Raw genomic sequence first — 21966 nt, 5'->3', positions numbered from 1 at the left:
ACATAAAATGTGGAATCAATCGTTACAAATTGACGTGTCTGGCGAGTGTACATAATTGTAAGAAATATCCATTGTTGGGATTTCAATTAAGTTATATTTCAATTTTTTTTTTCTAATATAATAGCTTTTCCAAGTTAAACTGCTACATGGCATTTTAAGCCTCAAGTAATCGCATTATTTATTATGGCGATTACTTATTATTATTCGTTATCTCTGCATATGAATTACATTGCCAACTATCAACTTTTTATTTAGGATTTTTTTATGTACGAAATAAAAACCTTCCTAATTTAGCATATCGGCGTAAAGTTGCCTTTCGGTCGATTTTCTGTAGATTATGCCTCAGCAACCATGAGCTCCATCAGCTCATTCCACCTTTAGCCATCGAACATCCAGACATGCGGCGGGATAACTTCCATACTTGGTTGATATTTTTTTCAGCTTTCAGGCGCAATACACATACAATTAGTATGTTAACCCATCATATTTTGATCCATCGTAGACCCTACCTGTGCTTAGTTGAATACCTAATGAATGCCATCTATCACGGAGAGTGCGATGGAATTGCACGACTTAATTCCGCCTTAACTTTTCCATCAGCGGGGGACTAGACGTAAGCTGGGGTTCCACCGCTACTGTATCTATTAAGTAATCTGTGCCCATACGTTATGAATAGTCCAAAGAATCGCACGAAGCGTTACGCTTCCATGTTTATATGGCGAACGGCTACCTTTAACAGACATATTTCCTGAACGCTATAATTTGCGCCTTTTCAAAGCGAGAGCGTATATATATTATTTAGGTGATCATGCTCCATCGTCGCAATCCATCAGTTGATTTGCAGGTCAAATGTGCACTTATTTTATCATAAAAAATACTTTAAAAATACTTTATTTACACTGTTAAAAAGTTGGATCGAATAATGTACGCACATAGAACAAACATAAAATAATTATTATATAAATAAATACGTGTTGTATTTTTTAAATACACATGTTTACTAAATTTTTTGAATTTCCTTTTTGAATTTTTTAATATATAAATTATTAAAAAATTGAAATATATTATTATATATATTCAAGGATATCCTTGAATATATATAATAATATATTACGCGGGCGAGGTTGGCTTGAATTTGGTCTACCAATTAATATTAATTGGCCAACCTCGCCCGCGTGACTGGGACGCTCATTTGAGTTAAAACGTAAATGCTTAATAAATAGAGCGTATTTTGCCACGACAGACACACGCGGTTGTTGCGCGACGGTAACGCGAACTCCGCTCGGCGACCGCGCGGCGGGGTGAGCTCGATGAAATTCATGTCGAATAAAAGCGCCCTAAGAGTTTTATCCTGTCATGTTATATCACATAACCTAATTTTATTTACTGACTGTGCTATTTGCCGAGAGGGGCAGCCCAGAGTGCCATAGCACAGGCTACAAATTTTCTAGTATGATCCCTGTGACACTTCATTTGATGTTTTCACAGGGATGAGGTAAAGTCGATAGATTTTTTTTGCAAAGGTTCTCTCTTATACAGCCTTGCATAATATTACGGATTTAAAAAAACATAACAATTGAGTTTTTAAAATAAAGGACTCCCATGATTTGTGTATAAGTAATATTTATTTTATTTCTGATATCCGATCCGTTATTTCTATGGAATAGGTACAGGTACCGGAGAAGAAATAAATTAAATGTAAACGCAGTCTTTGTTTATGATACAATAACAATCAGCAACCAAATTAGCATGATTTACAGGGACTCTACAGTCCGTAGACAACATGAATTAGTGCTTTCTGTACAAAAATGAAAGTCGTAGCCATTGAAATAACAAATTAATAACGTTAAGTCCGTCTTCTGTGAAATTTGGTTTGGTGCAGATACGTGCCTTTTACCAATACTACAGACGTGAATTTGCACTATCCACGACATTATACATTTATTCAATAAATTACCGAAAACTTTTTATCTTTATACCTCATCTCTAGCAAATGCAGTCTAATGAAGTAACTTTTGTACGTTGTCGTAAATTTAAATTCATTTTTGAAAAAAAAAATGTTTCTTTCTCTGGGCATTTGTCACTAATTTGGTGTTACTTTTACTTTAATTTTATGTATTTGCTTAAACAAAGGATTCACTTAAAAGCGAGACTTATAAAAATAGTTGAGACTTATAAAAACACGCATTTTATATACGTAAATTAGTAGACTTCGTTACAAGGTTATATTATGAAGAATTTTGTGAAGTGTCACAGGGATCGTCCTAGAAAATTTGTAGTATAGCACTAGTTTGGGCTCCTGTCTACCGTATCTAAGCTCTAAGTTCAATCATGTACTTATTTTGTATTTTATATTTTGTACTTGTTGAAAGGTAAATAAATGATGATGTTTTTTAATTACTATTATTATTATTATCTGTGCAGAATATAAGTTTTATCTTGTTTTATCTATACTACCTATATCTAATTCATGCGCACCTGACGCTACGACTATGCAACAAGAGCAAATTTTGACCCGCCTAAATCTCATAACACGATTGGTAATAGTGAAAGTATACGGACATGGCGTAAGTACCTGCACATTACACAACCTGTTCCAATCTCGCATTTAAATAAATGATCGGCCAATTTTTTATTGTTACTGAGTTCGTACAAAATCATCACGCAAATTATAGTCAGAATAAACTGAACAGTAATACTGGGGAACAATCATGCTGTTATTCATACGAGCGTGACATTTCCGTCCGCTTGACGCACCGTATAGTGAACCTTGTTGGTTCACCTTCTGATTCACCTTCAACCCAAGAGACAAAGCACACTGTCTCCTGTTCTATAAATAATGCTTTATAAAAGGAATATAAAAACATCACTTAGTAGAAAAATCTAATACAAAAATAGGCGTACCTACCATTTTATTTCTCAACAAACTGTATAAAATATGAGATGTATTTTTTGGGGTCCCACTACAGCTGAGGTCTCATCTCAGGCGAGGGTTTAGGGCATAGTCCGCTATGCCCAATGTAGGTTGGGGAATTCTTACGTATTTCGAGGGTTTTGAACCTTCTTCGTCGTACAAGTTTCATCGCGATGTTTTCCATCACCGAAAAGCTCATAGCAAATTTCAAATTAAATTTCGCATATAAATTCCGAAAACTCAGAAATGTTGTCCCGGATTCGAACCCACGGTTACCACGGCTTTTTTATTGTTTTTGTATTGTATTTATTTCAAAAATTTGGGTTACAGTACATTTAGACCCACATACAGTAAGGTAAAAGTTTTACAAGATATGATCCCAGACTCTCAAAATAGGGTAACCTGTGACATGAGAGCCTGTGTTTCACCGAGGCTTAAATAACAACCTCACACTAAAACAGGACACCAATAATAATTTTACATTTTTTTACGAACCTAAGTGACGGGACGAACAAGTCGTTCGCCTGATGATTAGCGACACGGCTGTCCATAACAGTTGCATTGCCACTCAGAGCTTTAAATCACAAAGATCTGACGGGCACTGCCACGGGTGTACGTCTCGCTGAGACATAAGTTGACAAGTTCCACGTGGTAATTTCACCAACACCCTTGCTCTTCAAAACCGAAACGCATTAATGGTCACAACACAATATTGCTTGGCGGCAGAAATTGGTAAGGTGGCAGTGCTTCCCTGAACAACATTATTGCCACGAAAAATACTACATAATTTCACTGGAAGAAACGAAAAAAAAAACAAAGAAAAAAATAATACAAAAAGCAAACAAAATACAAAACACACTCACACTCAACACACTCAACATAGCTGCGCACTAGGGAAATCCTGTGTCGCGGCTGCCATGGACACACACATATAGACAACTACAAATTACACCCAAACTCACGAGAGAAATAAATGTAGGCCATACAAATATTTCTCTCGGCCCGGGAATTGAACCTGGGACCTCTGCGTGGCAGTCCGGTATGGTAACCGTTCGGCCACGGAGGCAGTTTACTATTATATAATACTATTTATATATAAAAAAAATATTACTATTAACAAAGTAAGAAAGTAGGTGAGTGTGTTATTGTTCACGGCTTACTAATTTGTCCTTCGAGTCATAATTCAAATCTGGAAAGCAGACAGAGCTCCTCGCGAACGAGTTCTTCCATGCAAGTACTGTCACCTCACCTATTTCTGCCGCCAAGCAGTAATGTGAGCATTACTGCTGCGTTCCGGTTTTAAAGGATAAGGGTGCTGGTGAAATTACAGGCACATGGGACTTGTCAAATTAAGTCTCAGGGTGACGGGCGCAGTGGCAAATCTTTGCGATTTAAAATTCTGAGCACTGCAACTGCTATGAACAGACACGTCGCATAAAACCAAGTGCATGCCTTGTTCGTCCCGTCATTTAGTGTCATAAAAAACCATAAATTATTTTTAAGTTTATATTTATTTAGATGCGCTAATTGAGTTTTATTACCTATTTAATTATACGAGTATGAGCTAATGCAACTGAAATGACGACTTGCAAATATTTTTCGATATTGTACTTTCGGTACCGGTTTCCTTCTCAATTTGTATATGATTTCGAAATGCGCTAATGAAAAAACTTGTTACATACAAGTTTACGCGTGTACCTGTATCATTATATAATTACCTAAAACGTAGCCGCATATGATGGGAATTTAAACGAGACTAACTAGAAAATTTTTTAAACAAGAACAGTTCTCTGAAGTTCATACCTTATTTTTGAAGTTATTTTTAAACGCATTAAAAGAATATAACAAAAATACAGTCAGTAAAAAAGGCAAATCTCGAGTTTTCTTTTTATGGCACATCTTATTACGTCTTATAAGGGCCAAAAACTCCGTAGGATCAACTTTGACCTTCTATGAGTACACTTATAAGAAATCACAAACATATTTTCCCATAAATTTCGTAGGAAAAATAGTTAGAATTAGCTAATTACTTTCATAGCCTTGTGCAACATAGGAAAATACATTTTTTTTTAATTTAACCGACTTGAAAAAAGGAGGAGGTTCTCAATGCGACTGTCTTTTTTTGTATGTATATTACGCGATAACGGCATTTGTGACCTATTTTTTTGGAAAGAGGTTACCTCAGTAGTGGTCCCATTTAAATTTGAAGAAAATATTCTACCTCTAAGGGTGGCAAACTGGAGGTGCTCTGTACTGAGATTATTTAATTTAAAAGGTAAATAAGTGTCCCGCTGCCGGCTGTGGGCGCTAGATGACGAGGTCGCGGGGTCGATTTCCGGTAGGATCAATTTGGAAAATGAAGTTTTGTAATTTGGTTTTGGTGGAGTGAATTCCGTTGGTCTGGTACTTATAGCACAGGAAATTCCTAGTTTGAGACAGGTTACTGGTGTGGTTGTCTATTTCGTTGTTATTATTATTATTAGTGCGCTGGCTTGTGCCTGAGTTTCGGGATCGATAATACCTAATTTTCAACTACAAAATTTATGGAAAAAGAAGATTTGTCAACCACTTCTGAGACTTGTAGATATAACAATATTCAAAGGGGAAATGTTGCCAACCTTCTGGGCACGCTGAACGCTGCCTCAAGATACGCAGGAAATGTTCTACTTGTAAACTTTCCAGTATTTAAATTTTCATGACAGTTTTTCTAGTATTATATTTTTCTTTAAATGCCTTGTAAATACAACTATGAAGGAAAATAAATATTGATTAAAGTTTGATATTTACGTACCTACTGCAGCTACATAACATTAAGGCCACATAATATTCAAACAATATCTTAAAAGAATTTATAATAGCATTCTACGTTGCAAAAACGTTTAAAGTCTTTGTACCAGTATGTATTAAATGATTCACAGTTCACAAACTCATTATAATCATAACATTGTTTATTCGTTAGTACTCTATTATTACAAGTGCATGAAAAAGTTGTGTGTTTAAGTTTGCCTTGAAAATCTTCTTAAATTTAAAAAATTCGTCACTTTTCTCTCCCAAGGTAGGCAGCGGTAATTTTTATCAGGTTTTTCATTTTACTTCTATTATTCGACGGGAATATTTTTATTATGAGAAAAGTTGATGGTAATGTTATTCGTACCCTAACTATAACAAAGCCACATGTGATAAAAGTGGTCTTATCACGTGAATGTAATAAAAATAATACGAACTACATAAAACAAATTATAAGCAACTTACAAAGAACAATGTTTCACAAAATGGACCATTATGCAGACTGTGTCGATCGTTCCCACCATGACATTTTTTTCTGTAGTATTAAGTGCTTCAAAACACCGTTTTCTCGAGTATAAGAACAAAGTAAAACCATTATTTTGTTTAACATCGTTCCTTTTATTTGAATATTATCCTAATATGAACGTTGTGTACAATTATAATTGAATTTTAGTGTAGAGATAGATGGGACCAAGGAAAAGGACAAGGGCTACTTTTTATCACAAAAATAAATCTAAACAATCGATACTACCTCATCTCAAATTCAAATTTTTCCCGTACTAATACGCTTCATTTTGCTGGGGCCGAGCGGTTGGGACACGGGCTTTAATTCAGAATTCATTTTTTGCAGACCATTTTAATTAGTTACTTAAACTTAATTTTTGCTACTCTCGCGCTTCCATGTCGCTTCTCGTATAAAACCTACAATGACCTCCTAGATAAGCATTTTGAATACTTTTTAAAGGCGAAATGATATCGTGGTTACATAGGCTTTGAAAAGGGTGAGGAAAAGAAATACATTGCACGATATTTAAACATTTGATTGTTGGAATTAAAATCTCTTTTTCTGTAAAGTATGACAGTTATTTGAAGAAACATAGGTTTAACGTTATCATCTCTATCTGTATTTAACACCGCAGTTCTCATCAGAATAAACTTGTGACGGTGTGACCTCCTTTCACCGACATCTCACCTCTTTGTATCGCCTCTCTCCGCTTGTATCCTATCATTTTTTATTTTACATGCATTGACTTACAATTTGTAAGTCAATGTTTACATGTATTTAAATTTGAATTGTTCCATCTTCCTTCTCTTTCTCATTCTCATTTTGTTTTCGTACCACGGTCACTCCCAGCTCGACCGCGGCAAGAGTCAGAGCGTTAATAAGCTAATCATGTTTAACATTTTATAAGTGTACAGCCTTCATGTATCTATTTCTGTTTCTATTTCTGTAATTCAGTTTCTCGGCCCTTTTGGGGTAAGTGTACTTATTCATTAAGTTAGGGAGTGTTTTATATTGTTGTATCTGTTTTTCTATATATACCTTTTTATTGTTACAGTCGTAAGACTAAACAAAATTTATTAAAGAATTGTATAGAAAGGAGTAATCCTTTCTATACAATTCTTTAATAAATTTTGTAGACCGGAAGTTTCCTATTTCATTGCCGTGAACATCTTCACGGCTAGTTAGGGTTACAACCCTTTCAACCCTTTATTCTGACAAGAAAACCCATACAGATAGGTACCTCAATGGTAATTCCCATCACCATCCTAGCCAGTTAGCTACCGTGGGCAAATCTTTGTTTCAGAGAGCACATGGTGTCTGCGACAGTAATCATCTGGCAGGGGAACTTCAGCATATAAAGCAAGTCCTACACGCGAATAAGTTGAAGATTCCACGCCAATGCCGCAGGCCCCGTGTGAAACCACAAACAGTCGAATGATGACCTGCCATTTTACCTTACGTGTGAGGTGTTACAGACAAGATCGGAAGAGTCCTCAGGCGTGCATCTATCAAGACCTATTTCAAAACCCTGAGGAAAATTTCTCAGTTCTTGAGACACGTGAAATGTAACATCCCCTTACAGGATGCAGGAGTTTACAAACTTGACTGTGAGTGCGGTCTCTCTTATATTGGACAAACGAAGCGAAGTATTTGTACCCGCGTCAAAGAACATATAGCTGATGTCAAACACCGTCGCGTAAACAAGTCTGTATAAATATAAATAATAATGATAATTATAAAACTACACATTCAATGAAGTTTGACAAACCCCAGGTCCTTGCAAAAGAAGTCCGTTATCTACCCAGGATGCTGCGAGAGGGCATTGAAATTAAAAAGCATCCTAATTTCAACAGGGAAGATGGTTTCTCCGTACCACCAGTTTGGGATCCAGTATTTCCTCTGATGAAAAATCCCAAACAGACATAAGACTGCAGTACTAATTAATATGTTTTAGTTTATTCTAATTTCTGTTTTTAATTAATAATAAATTGAACTTTATAAAAATTCATTCAATAAAATAATTTATAAAACTTAATGTAGCGCAAATTTAAATGTTTTCTTTGTAAAATTAAAAATAAGGTATTTAATTAATAACTATTGTAACTATAGTGAAAAAATAGCGTGGTTTGCATTAATATTAGACATAACTGGTTGAAGACTGTACCACCTCAGTCAACCGTGACCATGGGACCTGTAAAGGGCCCGAAACGTCTCGGTTTGTTTGAAAAAACAAATACACGCGATTTAAATCCGAAAAATTTGTTTTATTTCCTAATTGTCATAATCAAAATATTTACTCGTATTTGTATATTGATGACGTACTGAATATAATTCCAATAGTGATGTCAGACATAAATTAACTAAGAACTTTATTATAAAGAAAACTTTATAATTCTTACGTTCCTTATACTCATTTACTTATTTTGTTCGTATGCCTTATGGCGTAGTATAGTGACCCCTTTTAATTTTATTTTCACCTCACTAGCTTGGAAAGGCTTTCTTTCTCATTAGAACTCTGCGCGCAAAAGCGTTTTTTCCACGCGAGCGTGGAAAAGGTTTTTTAAATTCGAACTTGACGATGGACTGTGGTGTACCTAACTGTTTCTTTGGATGAAAAATAAAACGTAATGACACGTTCAAGTACGCGATTTGTCGTACATTAGTTATGTAATATAAATCCGTTGGTATATTTTATTCTTATTATTGTTGACATTAAATTGACAACGTAACTAATTTTTGTTTATTAAAACTGATTTGTTATAGTTCAACTGTTTTTCTTTCATATACCATTTTCCTCGCTACAGTGAGGTGAAAGTTGTGTGTATCGTTCGGCAGCAAAGTTGTTTTGCGTCTGGTTGCTTGTAATCCTCTACAAGCAACCAGACGCAAAATTTTTTCGATAACCGATTTCAATAAAACTTGGCAAACAGAACATCTATTTGCCAAGTTTTACTGAAATCGGTTATCGAAAAAATTTAATTACATAATTTCATGAACTTTTGAGGTCGGTTTTTTTAGTACTCAGTACTGAGATAATTTAATATCGAAAAACCGATTTTCCGTGTAGTCGAGATACATCAAAACGTCTATTTCGAGTCTCAATTCACCGAAAGGTTAGGATATTGTACTTGTAAGTGTCAGAGCAGATATTAATGTACTTTTATCGTATAAACCTTAGAACATATAGACAGTCACGTATTCTATAATCTAATCTATTCCATATTAATATCAATTGAATTTACAAAATTTTACATGTTTATCCAATACTAATTGAACCAAATATTAGCTCAACCTATCTACTCAAATACGTAAATATTGATAAACAGATTAAATGTGGGCCTTAATTGATAGCCATAGAATTAAATAAATATTTCGAAATAAATAAGATAATATATTTTGGTTTATTAAAGGGAAAATAAATATTTTAATAACTATAATAAAATTACTTTCGTTATAGTAATTAAATAAGTGTCAGCAGACATGAACGCGCTTTTATCGTAATACCTTAGAACATATGGACAATCACGTATTTTATCATCTAATCTATAAAGCTCTCGGCAGGAAGAGATAAACGAAAAAGTTCTTGTCGCCGAAAGAAAAATATTCCGTAAGATTTTGGGACCATCGCAGAAGGAAAATGGTAGCTGGAGGATCAGAAAGAACCAGAAGTTGAATGAAATTGTGTCTGAGTCTAATATCAACCGCAGTCAGCAGGACTCGGACAACTCGTAAGTACGCTAGCTTAGGTATAGGGCGGTGAAAAGGGACTGCACGAGACGTCCTCGTCGTCAACGACCAGTTGGTCGGTTCAAAAGATGGAGGTATGAAATGGAGAAAGATTTCTGCGCATTGCACACAGAGAATTAGGAGGAGATCGCAGAATAAAATAGCGCGCGCTGGTGCCAACTCGTATCCGGAGGCTACACACTTCGGGTCGCTAAGCCAGCGGAGTAAGTTTTAAATTCAATTAAAAATGAATTAGCGCGTTATTTAATAACCTAGTCTACGTCAATTTGTGGTTTTGCCTGTCATAAAAAATAATGGAAGTAGGACAAGTAAAGAACTATAAACATGGATGTTGTTTTTATGAAAGAAATAAGTGGAAATCAGACAATTGATTGATTTGTACAAATAAAAAATAATTCTGTGGTTTTTCTTCTTTTTTATGTTTTATATAATAAGTTCGGTAAATTGGGCACCCAGACTTCTATTATATTTTTACTTGTGAGGTTCTTTAATTGGCTTTGAGTTGTTATTAATATTATTTAATTTAGTTTTAAGCAGTTGGTTCTCCTTTAAATAAATAAATAAAAATAAATAAATGAATCTTGCATCTATGTCATTTATTTTATTTGTTTTATTTAATTATCCTTTTTTCTTTTAGTAAAAAGTTTTCTTTTAGTCACTTTATTATGTTTTGTAAACAGTCATGCAACAATAGTTATTTGTTATACAAGGAAGCAAAATTGTTGTATGACGCGAGTATTGAAACCTGAGTAAACGAAGGAAGCTAAGATTAATAGATTCCTGAGCGTAGCGAGGTTTTCAAGACACGAGACGCAAAACAACTTTGCTGCCGAGCAAAACATACAACTTTTCACCTCACTATAGCGAAGAAAATGGTAGATGAAAGAAAAACAGTTGAACTATATATATAACAAATCAGTTTAGTTCTTCGGCGAATTAAAATAATTTAATAAACAAAATTAGTTATCGTTGTCAATTTAATGTCAACAATAATAAGAATAAAATATACCAATGGATTTATATTACATAAATAATGTACGACAAGTCGCGTAGTTAAACGAGTCATTATGTTTTTTAATTGTTGAAAGAAAAAGTTAGGTGCACCACAGTCCATCGTCAAGTTCGAATTTCAAAAACCTCTTCCACGCTAGTGTGGAAAGAACTTTCTTTCAAATTTTCTTATTTCCTCTTTCGGATGTGTTCTGAATTTACATCTCATCAATTTTAATTCTTGCTTGTACTTTATTTTGTGTGATTAAATGATTATTGAAATTACTTTAGTTCTTCGATGATTTAAAATGATTTAATAAACACAATTAGTTCACATTGTCAATTTAATGTCAACAATGAGAAGAATAAAATATACCTCGGATTTATATTACATAAATAAGTAATGTACGACAAATTGCGTAGTTGAACGTGTCATTATCGTTTTTTTCATCGAAAGGAAAAGTTAGGTGCACCACAGTCCATTGTTAAGTTCGAATTTCAAAAACCTTTTCCACGTTAGCGTACAAACAACGCTCTTGCGCGCAGATTTCTAATGCGAAAGAAAGGCTTTCCGAGTTAGTGAGGCGAAAAAGTTGTTGTTTATGATGTTAGTAATATATTCCTGCGAATTGTTTTGTAATGTAAGCCTGCAAAGTTGTTAGTATTTTACAACTAACTTGTGTATTGTTCCTACACGCAATTTCCAACTTTATGTCATGGTAAAATCTTACCTTTGGGTAATAATTTATTAATAAGAATGACCTTGCCCCACCGCCGCGGCATTCTCAAAGAGATTGTATTGCACAAAATGTTACTTCGTGAACGACCTTTGACTTTTGGTACGATTGTGTAATCGCTATTGCAAACTTTGCCCATAGACAAAATACAGATCACTTATAGCCTATACCTACTGACCTACACATTTTGTAGTCAGTTGATGGTTCAATACGATGGGTTAGTTAGGTGACCGTAACCGCTGAACTTTTGGGTACCGCCATTTGTTCGAGGATATGATAAGGACCTTCTTCTTAAGAAGAAAATTTGTAAAATACGTTAAGTATGTGCCGAGTTCATAGCTGTTCTGATACGCTTTTGTACGCAAATACAAACATTGATTTTGTCCGATAATGGGATTTCGGATTGGGTATCTGAAGAACCGAATTGAGAGAAAGTCGGTACGTTTAGTACTCAATCAGTAGTATCAATTGCTTACCAAACATTGCCAGCTGAAGACTCCAACCCCACAGCAAGCCCTTCGAATAACTCGTGTATTGATAAAGCTAACACGATCAATAGACCTCTTAGAGTAGCCACAATAGTATCATTCGATGTAGCAATGTTTAAATGACCATGACCATGATTTCTTGCGGCCTCTACTTCTTTAATAGGTTCGTCTCTTGAGCCACCGTCTTCACTATTTCTCCGTATACTCAACACTCTTGTAAAACTAGTATTGGCTGTCTTATTCTCTCTGCGATTGATGTAGACGTGGACGCCTTCTTCTATTAAATACATCATGAAGAAACCTGAACACATAATCAGGCCGGCTAAGTAGATTGGAAACTCAGAGAGCTGGCCGTTCTCTGAAAAAATAGAAACAAATGTAAATAAATAAATCGGTCTGTTGCAAATATTCATAGCAATGACAGTTTTATGGTCTGTATCAATATAAAACTAAATTAGGGTTCGTTACGGAGAAACGGGGAAATCGGTGATATAGGAAAGAATTCACAAAATTGTAGTTATGCTGGGGCCATTGCGGACCACCACCACCATCGGCAATATGACAGAGTGTAGGGCAAGAAGTACGCCCAGTAGTCGAGCCGTCGGAAATTAGTTATTTAGTTTTGATACATATTATATCACATGTATGTTAGTCTGTAATGTATATATTATATTGGCAAACGTTCTCTGACTTAAATAAATAAATAATGAAAATAAACTACATTTTAATGTTCAGTTATATTCAATACCTGCTCGCAGATTTACAGCTTATGTGTGGTATTGAATAATTGCACCTACACTAGTAACCATTAGACAGTGATAGTACCTAGAGCCAGAAAGGTATCTAAATGGTACCTACTATTATAGATGCGTTGATTGTACTACTTGGGTTATTAGACGATAGAAAGTCTCCTTATGTTATGGCTTCAGTTTAGGCTTCAGTTCATTTGATATAACTTAGAATTTCTAAAATGTCTTATTAATATTTTTTTATTACACCAAGTGGCGAGACGAACAAGTCGTGCCACCAGGCGGTAAGTGACTCGTCTGTCCATAATAGTTGCAGTGCCACTCCAGAGCTTTAAAACACAAAGTGCTACTGCACCCGTCGCCCTGTGACCTAATTACTTTTACTTTACTCACATTACTCCTTGGCGGCAGAAATAGGTAAGTAAAAATAGGCAGTACTTCCCTGGACGAACTTTTTCACAAGGAGCTCGTCTAGTAGTAGAGTTTATTGTGGAAGATTTCGTAATATGATTTCATTTTAGTTTATTTAGGAGATTATCCTGTACCGTGAACGTGTTTCTAGTTATATGACGTAAGGTAGGCCAGCTATGTCACAAAAATGTAGAATTTAGATTTACAATTAACACGTTGAACATAAATACATAGTTGGGAAAACGTAAAACCTTATCAAACAATCATAACGTGTTTATCAGGTGTATTGCAATAAAACAATAGAAAAACGCATTTTATCATAGCAATTAACATGTTACTAATTTTACCACGCACTGTGCCCATAATTGATTAATCGGACAATAAATCTAATCACTCAAAATAAAACAGATTTAATTACTAAAGTATTTTTAACTTCGTTTAGTGATCGGTATTAATTCATTGAGCTTATCAACAAAGCATCAGAGTTTAATTTTGTGATAGTTATCATTCTGTTAGATACATAATATACTGACTTGACAACATAACCTGGGAGCTTGATAAAATTTGTAAAACGAACTAGTTGCGATTATACTATCTAAGTCTGCTAACAGATGGACTACATGTCTGCAGTTAATGCGTTCCACTGCAAGTGTCGGCTGTCGTTGGTGTAAATGTAAAGTAAGTAAACATGAAACTAAGTACACAAAGCAACGTAACAATGACGCGCCCTATTGCGTTCCGGCGACACATTTCTTAGCCACTTTGTGAAACAATAGCCGTATTAGAAAACTGCGCGTTTTGCAAAGCGGCTAGCCGTAATGTAATACGGCGTTTTATACAATACAGCTGCGACATAAACATAATCCGAGAAAGTATCAAATAGCTATGTTTGTAAATAATTTGTTTTACATTGATAAGCTGCAATATATCAAACTTACTGAAATTTCATTTCAAATAAATCAAGTAGACGGCGCTTATTGCACAGATTTTTATGGATAATGCTCTTTTATTTTGTTGAGGATTTGCGCCATCTACGACTATTAGGAAGCGTTATATAAATTAGTTTGTAACAATCAATGCGATCTACTGACACGCATATTGATTGAAGTTCAGAAAATAATATTAACTCATAATCAATATTTGAATAATATTACAAGAAAAAAAACTGATTTCTGTATTATGTACCTGTATATCACATTAAAGAAGAACTCATTGATATCCATCGCCATTTACATATTATAAACTACTTGCAGGCTATAGATATACTTATGATGGAATTTTGACCTTTTTCAGAGTAACGATCTGTAGTACAGAGATTAGCAATCCTCTTGGTTTATTGGCTCATGCTACAAGTACCATCTGTGCCATTTCGGTATCAACAAATATATCTACTGAGCTCCTGCGTCTCTCTGCTTGCAGTTGTATGCTGCGTTATATGCATCAATTTCGCGCTTGCAGTCCGTCTGGTAGCAGCCTAAGAACCACAATTAAACTACTGTTTAAGGGTGAGGCCAGACGAGCGTAATTTTGTGAGTAGTGAGTTGCGTTGTTTGAGTTGCGCAGTTTGTGCTCGACCGAAATTCTGTTGGAGCGCCGGACGAACGTATTTTATACGGGGTGTTTGTGTCACAATAGTGTAATGGATTCATTAAAAATGTCTAATATCGTCTTCTAATGCTTCATAAATGCAGACATTTATGAAAAATTTGAAGACGATGTTATAAAAAGAAGCTGATCATATATGATACACAAGTTTATATGAACATCCAGATCAATTTGTTAAGTATGTAATACCACATGCCATGTAAATAACATATATAATATAAATGTTTATCAAGAATTGTTAAGCCTAGTAAAACCTTTTATTACTAAGTCAGATATAAATATGAGACAAGCCATCAGTCTAGAGGAATCACTACTAATAAAAATCTAGCAAATTGTTCAATTATTTATATTTTAATTTCCATATCGAACATTTTCGCGAGCAACGTCTATACTCACGCGCATCCTATACCAAAGTGACCCCTTCCCTCACCCCTACCTTCGCTCACGCCAACCCGTCACACGATGCAACCGAAAATTAGTCGTCATTACGCCCGTGAGTCGGCACGTAACTCTCATTTTGCGTCGTCGTGTGAAACAAACCGTACTTTTATATGAAATCGAATGCAGCTCAAACTACGCGACTCATAACACACAAAATTATGGTCTCAAAAGTTTATAAAAAAAAACTATAAGAACTAATGTAACAATATAGTTCCCCGGCAGAAAATCCTACAAAATATCAATTACAGCCGAACATGGAATTCAGAAGTTCCTGCACTCCCGTAAAGAAATGGGAAAACTATTTGTAGATTTGGATTATGAGAGCGTCTTTGAATACACACCTCTGTTCAGTGAGTATATACGTCGCATATCAATAATGGCAAATCCTGTTTTTAAAGAGTTTACGTTCTCCAATCGCCAAAAATGAATATCAATAGGTGTACGTACACTTACAGTGTACATAGCTACTATGGAAAAATTATGCTCGCAGACATGCATGCACACATGTAAGCAGACACATAAGTAAACACGCCCATACGCACGCCGTAAACACGCACATATTTTTTTTATATAATATCAAGTGACTGGAGGAATACAACGCAACTTTAAATGTTTAAAATTCCTTAATTGGTGCAACAACAATAATTTCATAATAATAATAATAAAATATACATTTATTAAATATCCATAACATTAGAAGAAGAAACAAGGTCAGTGTGTGGTACGAATCTCATACAACTTTCACCTAAAAAAATGTATTACAAACTCGGTTACGTCTTTAATTTGGTATATCCAAAATTCTGAAATCGTACAATAAAATCTTCCTGCAAATTATATTTAGAACGCTATGTGATTTTGCTTCACACAATTCAACAGCAGGACAATTTTTTTCCGCATGATGGCCTGGAAATCTGAGATTTAAAGTTCTGAGCGACACTGCAACTGCTAAGGACAGACGTGTCGCTTACCACCAAGTGCACGATTTATTCGTCCCGTCACTTATAGGTACCATAAAAAAAACTAAATTTACGTGTAAAGTGCAAGCATATTGAGCCTCAGAGTTCAATTAATCTGTTCGGTATTTACTTCCTGTTTATACCGTTCTTTATAACATTGCACTTAATTTGGATTTGGCTACTTATGAATATCTTGACTTGTCGTCTTTTGCCAAAAATTACCTAACTTGACTCATGAGTCATGACAGATAATAATTATTAAAACTATGAAATTATGAAAATAATTAGAAATGAGTTGGAAGTTTTGATATGATATCAAAATTCAAGATAAACAATAAATTACTATAAGATACATAAAAAAAACATAGTAAGTATGTACGTGACTGTAATTTCAGATTATTATCAGCACTCGAGCATAACTGACGTAAAGAGGCATTTTCATTGCAATAATGTATCTTGTCACTGACGAGGCATTAATTCACTTGGCTACAAATGGTTGTTCTTACGACATGTTTTCTGACACGTACACCTTATCATTGATTTTCTTCAGTTGGTACTTAATATTTTAAAAGAGTTGGATTTTTATTTTTTCCTACATTCAAATTATTTTTACGTGTTCTGTAGCCCAAAAACATTGAAGGTTTTTAAATGAAATATAGTTTCAAATCCTTTGTTCCAGTACTTCTCATTGGTTAACAAATATCCTTCCTTCTTTTAAGAATTACTTCGAGTATAGGAATTATACCAATTTAATTATTATTGTCTCTAGCGGAAATTTCAGAGCTTAATGTAATTTTACCAAACTACGGATATTCAACGACAAAACGAAATGTCCTATATACTCGTATAATTAGCAAAAACCTTTTGTGTATCATCATCATACGAAACGCTGTGTTCACATCTAGAAGGACACACTCTTCTCGCCTTATAATGTTAACGAATCTGTTGTATTTGATTTAAGAGTTGTATCCAGTTTTGTGAACCGAATAAAAAAAAAAAGAAAACACGTCACATTGACACATGTGATATACTCACAAATTTAATGACTCGTGAGCATTTTGATGATTCAAATTATTATAATCCTAGTTCGTTGGGAACATCTTAGCCCCACCATCAGCAAGCGCAGGCCACACCGCGAACGAAGCTAAGCTAACTTAGCCGTAGCCAGGGCTCACATAGCCGGGGCATCTATTCATACTTCGGTTCACATCGCGAACTAAGCTAACCGAGCTAACTAAACTAAACCAACGATCCGCTAAGGAATGTAAAATACATAGATATAGGAAAAAATGTTTAGTTTATTATACATATGTATAATAAACTTAACATTTAATAATACTTAACATAACTTAACATGTAATATAATAAACTTTTTAGCTTGTGTGCAATTCAAACTTTTCGCTCTATTATCTACTACCATAACTTAAAGATTTTGATTAGGTAGGGCTCAAAACGTGTAAAAGGACGTAACACAATTTTAAAATTTAACAAAATTAAACTTACAGGCACTTGTGTAAGGGTTATATTATAATATTTCAGTATTTTTTTCATCCTGGTTCAGCCATTCACCATCAGGTGGCGTTTTAGTAAAAATGCTACTTGTATATTATAAATAGCTAACTATTATATGTTAGATGGCGCTGAAACTCATTTTTCGTTACACTAAGAACTCACGGAGCGGTTTTCACCCGTGTCTGACGCGGGACCGTGGCATCTGTAGAATGTAATAGTTAAATATGTAAAATTAGTAGCACATTTCACAGTGCGTTTTACGCCTGTAGTGGTGACGGTTGCTCGCGGTTGCCGCGGCGGGGTACTAGTTGAACCGCGCAGGAAGCGATCACCTGCGCGCTTGGCGGCCGTCGTCACCCGCGCACTTTGGCGGTCGGTTCACGCGCAATGTGGTGCAGGCGCACGCGGGGTGAGTTCTCTATTAACCGCGCGACTTGCGATTGACTTCTACTAACTTCGCGGTGCGTACCGCAATCGCAACGGTTTCGTGCCAGCAACCGCGACGGCTACGTACCCGCACAAACCTGCAGGGTTGTGTGCATTGAAATAAAACCGCTGTGCTAGACAGCGGTTTTATTTCCGGCGGGCGCGGATGGAAACCGCTCCGTGAATTGTTAACCTTATTAACCTTAAACTGACATTACTCAACGAGGGATGTGGTCCTACCTAATTGGCAGTTAGAAACCATTTGGCTATTTTTAATATTAAATAAATATTCAATTTTTCATACTATACCTACACTGGTACTGGTGTATTATTAAATTAATATATTAATATAAATTATTATTATTTTCTTAATGGCGACCACTAGGCTTGGGCCAGTGTCTTTTTTATAAGAATAATATAAAAAATATGGCGATCATCGCCTGTGTCAGTTTTCCATTATACGTTACCACGGGTTGGTGAAGCTGTAAACTATCAACGAATTCAATAAATTTAATTATGTTTTTTTATGAAGGATTTATGTAGTTTTCTATAATTGTTTCTAATTTATTTTGCATGCACATGTAAAATAAAGCCGATTTTAGTTTATTTGTTTTTTTAATTGAATTTGCTATGGAAATTTATACAAAGTCAGAAATATTAATAAGAAAACCAATCTTTCAATTTTCCTGCAGCTTCAATCCAACCTCTCTTTCTTTTATTTTGAACTCATTGGAAAAACTTAAAAATAAAAATACTCTACGTTTAATCTGCGAGTATAATGGAATTTAAATATCTAATTTATCTAAAACAATAATACACATACATTTTTCTTCAAGCAACAGCAACATACAAATTGATATGAAATTGAAACGGTTGTCCGAAATATGAGTTGTGTTAAAGTTACTTGAACTAAAATGTTTAGTAATAATAATAATAATAATAATAAAATAAAAGAAATCAATTTAACGTGAACGCTTTTCGCTTCGATATTTTAGAGACTTTAATTGCAAAAATCATATAAGAAACTCAAACATTTCAGTAAAAATTTGTTGTCGATAAACATCAATCATCGTAAATGAACATCACTATATTTGAGTCTAGAAATTTCTATGGAGACAAAAAGAAAACATTGAATTATAATAGAAATAGTAACTAAAAATGCAAATAGCCGGTGGAATGTTATCTCACTGGTTTTAAAATTTTTGTTTTCACTCCAATTTTTACAAAGTGTATCGCTACACTTTGCATTTTCACGTTTTACGAGAGATCTTGTATGTACAACGAACGCTATGTCAAAGAGAATTTAAGCACTACGTTTACGCCATGTCACTGTGGCGAGGTTTGTAGACGTCACGAACCACGCCCACATATCAAATCTCCACTTTTTTTCTATATCTATGGTAAAATATGTCATCCTGCGCCGCCCTTCACCTCCGCACGTATCCATAGTGTAGCACGTTACTACTTACTACGTATTTTCTTAGCTTAGCTTTGCATGCAACTACGTGAGATAACTTAGCTCCGTTCGCGGTGTGGCCTGTGCATCATTTGGCAACAACACCTGCCCCCGTAACATGGCTACGCATGGTAGTCGCGACGCGCGCGATAAAATTAAATAAGCGCGCGCTATTGGCTGTCTCATTCAGATCTAATTTAGATAGCCAATAGCGCGCGCTTATTTCAGTTTTACGGCGCGCGTCACGACTGTATGCGTAGCCATGCTACGGGGGCAGTAGGGCTAGGCAAGCCAGGGCGCGAATTGCGCGAGGGCGACGTAAAGCGCGTGATCTCGAAAACATACAGCAGTGTATTTCGCGCGTTATGCCGCTCTCGCACAAATCGCGCCCTGTTGTACTAGCCCTGCTGGAGTAAGCTCTTTTAGACGCCCGACGTACAAATAGGGGAATTATAATATATTTATTGACATTTTTTGTGAAATAACTCCACTCGTTTTGTTATCATTATGAATTCAAAGATCGAACCCATAGAAACATTTTTCGTGGTCTGGATTTTGTTTGCCTCTCCCGATCGGAAACTGTGTCGTTTCCGAGTCGAGGCGTATAATATTGCAGGTGGGCTACCCGATCGGATCGATTCCAATTTGAATTAAAATCAGGGCCCCGATGGGACTTGAACTCACGTCCGTGCTGCATCGTAGCTTTGCTCTAACCTTCTGAGCCACGGGTCCAGTTACAGTTTGCGGAGTTATAAAGTAGATATATAATTTAAAGTAGGTATTGTCTGTGTAACGGTATATGCCTGTCTGCCTGTAGCATCACAGCACTCAAACGAATGAACTGATCTTAAAGCGATTTAATTTTTTAATTGAAAGCTAATTTAATCAGGGTGGTTTTTATCTACGTTTAGTGGACATCTGTTTAAAGCTGTTTAAAGGTAATCAGCTGTTTTCCCAGTTAGTGTAGGGATCTCAGACATAAAATAAATATTTATTTTACTTCCATATGTCCGATCGATTTGAACTTTGTTATACTATGGAAATCTGCTGACAGCAACGTCAGCGGATTTCCATAGTATAACAAAGAAAAAAGAAAAAAAATATGGTAAAATAGTAAAATAATATGGTAACCTTGATCTGATGTTCCTACCAGAACAACATTTTTTTTATGATACTAAGTGACGGGACGAACAAGTCCTTCGCCTGAAGGTTAGCGACACGGCTGTCCATAACAGTTGGAGTGCCACTCAACTTTAAATCTCAAAGATCTGAGAGGCACTGCCACTGCGCCCGTTTTTCTGAGACGTAAGTTGTCAAGTCCCATGTGCCTGTAATTTCTCAAGCACCCTTAATCCTTCCAAACCGGAGCGCAGTAATGCTCACATCACTGCTTGGCGGATTGATAGAAAAAAAAAATTATAAGTGGCAGTAGGTACTTCCCTGGACGAACTCTTTCACAAGGAACTCTACTGCTACTATTTTTGTTCTAACAATAAATACATATTTAAAGAAGAAAACTTATTGAAGTTTATTACTTGTAACAGTTATTAATGTTCTTGGGTTTTTGGACAAATGTACTCCAAAAACTGTGTATCGGAGTTTTTTTAATTTTAATTTAATTTTCAATCTGCGGGCAATACTACCACGTGATTATTGAAACCAACGGAAAACTTGGTGGCCACGATGAAATTTAGCATATTCTGAATAAACAGATTGTACCAAGTAAAACAATAAAATAAAATATTAAAATTAATTACCCTTTACGATGTTTTTAATACCAGGATCTTGTCGCTCAAGGTGTCCCAGTGTATTTCCTCTTGTATTCTCCAACAGCTTGATTAAACTTCCTATTTCATTACGTATAGTTACATAATTTACAACGAAAGTGGAAGCGCAGCAATGTGTCTTATTTTTCTTTTATCTCATTTGCGCGCGCTAATTTCGACAACTGATGAAGATCCAAAATGGCCACCGTACATATATGAAAATTTCCAGCGAAAAAAGTGTCAGAGAATTAAACTATTGCCATCAGTGTGCGTTTGCACGTAGGGATTAGATTTGTGCCTGATCGGTCCATAAAGGGAGCGATCCTAGTTAGTTCAACCGGTCAACTGAACTAGGTCGGTCTTCCAGTTCATTTAGTTCATCTAGTTCCTTGGTTCGTCTTGTCTTTGCTCGGACATTGAACGAACGACCGCTCCAAACTCATTATTTTATTGACATGAACTACTACGGACTTCTA

General features: G+C 35.4%; 1 protein-coding gene across 1 annotated transcript in view; it reads right to left on the bottom strand.

Moving 5' to 3' along the window:
* LOC113226563 (zinc transporter ZIP1-like) overlaps positions 1 to 21966 on the bottom strand; it is a 36866-nt gene that overhangs the window by 7706 nt on the left and 7194 nt on the right. The window contains exon 2 of the mRNA XM_026459231.1: positions 12157 to 12526. Coding sequence (XP_026315016.1) covers positions 12157 to 12526 — 370 coding nt within the window. The remainder of the gene's footprint in view (positions 1 to 12156; positions 12527 to 21966) is intronic.

This window comes from Hyposmocoma kahamanoa, unplaced genomic scaffold, assembly GCF_003589595.1.
Source record: "Hyposmocoma kahamanoa isolate Upper Pololo Valley unplaced genomic scaffold, ASM358959v1 192, whole genome shotgun sequence".
Taxonomy (NCBI): domain Eukaryota; kingdom Metazoa; phylum Arthropoda; class Insecta; order Lepidoptera; family Cosmopterigidae; genus Hyposmocoma; species Hyposmocoma kahamanoa.
Note: the sequence above shows the minus strand (reverse complement) of the source record. Positions and strands in the feature narration are given on the sequence as shown.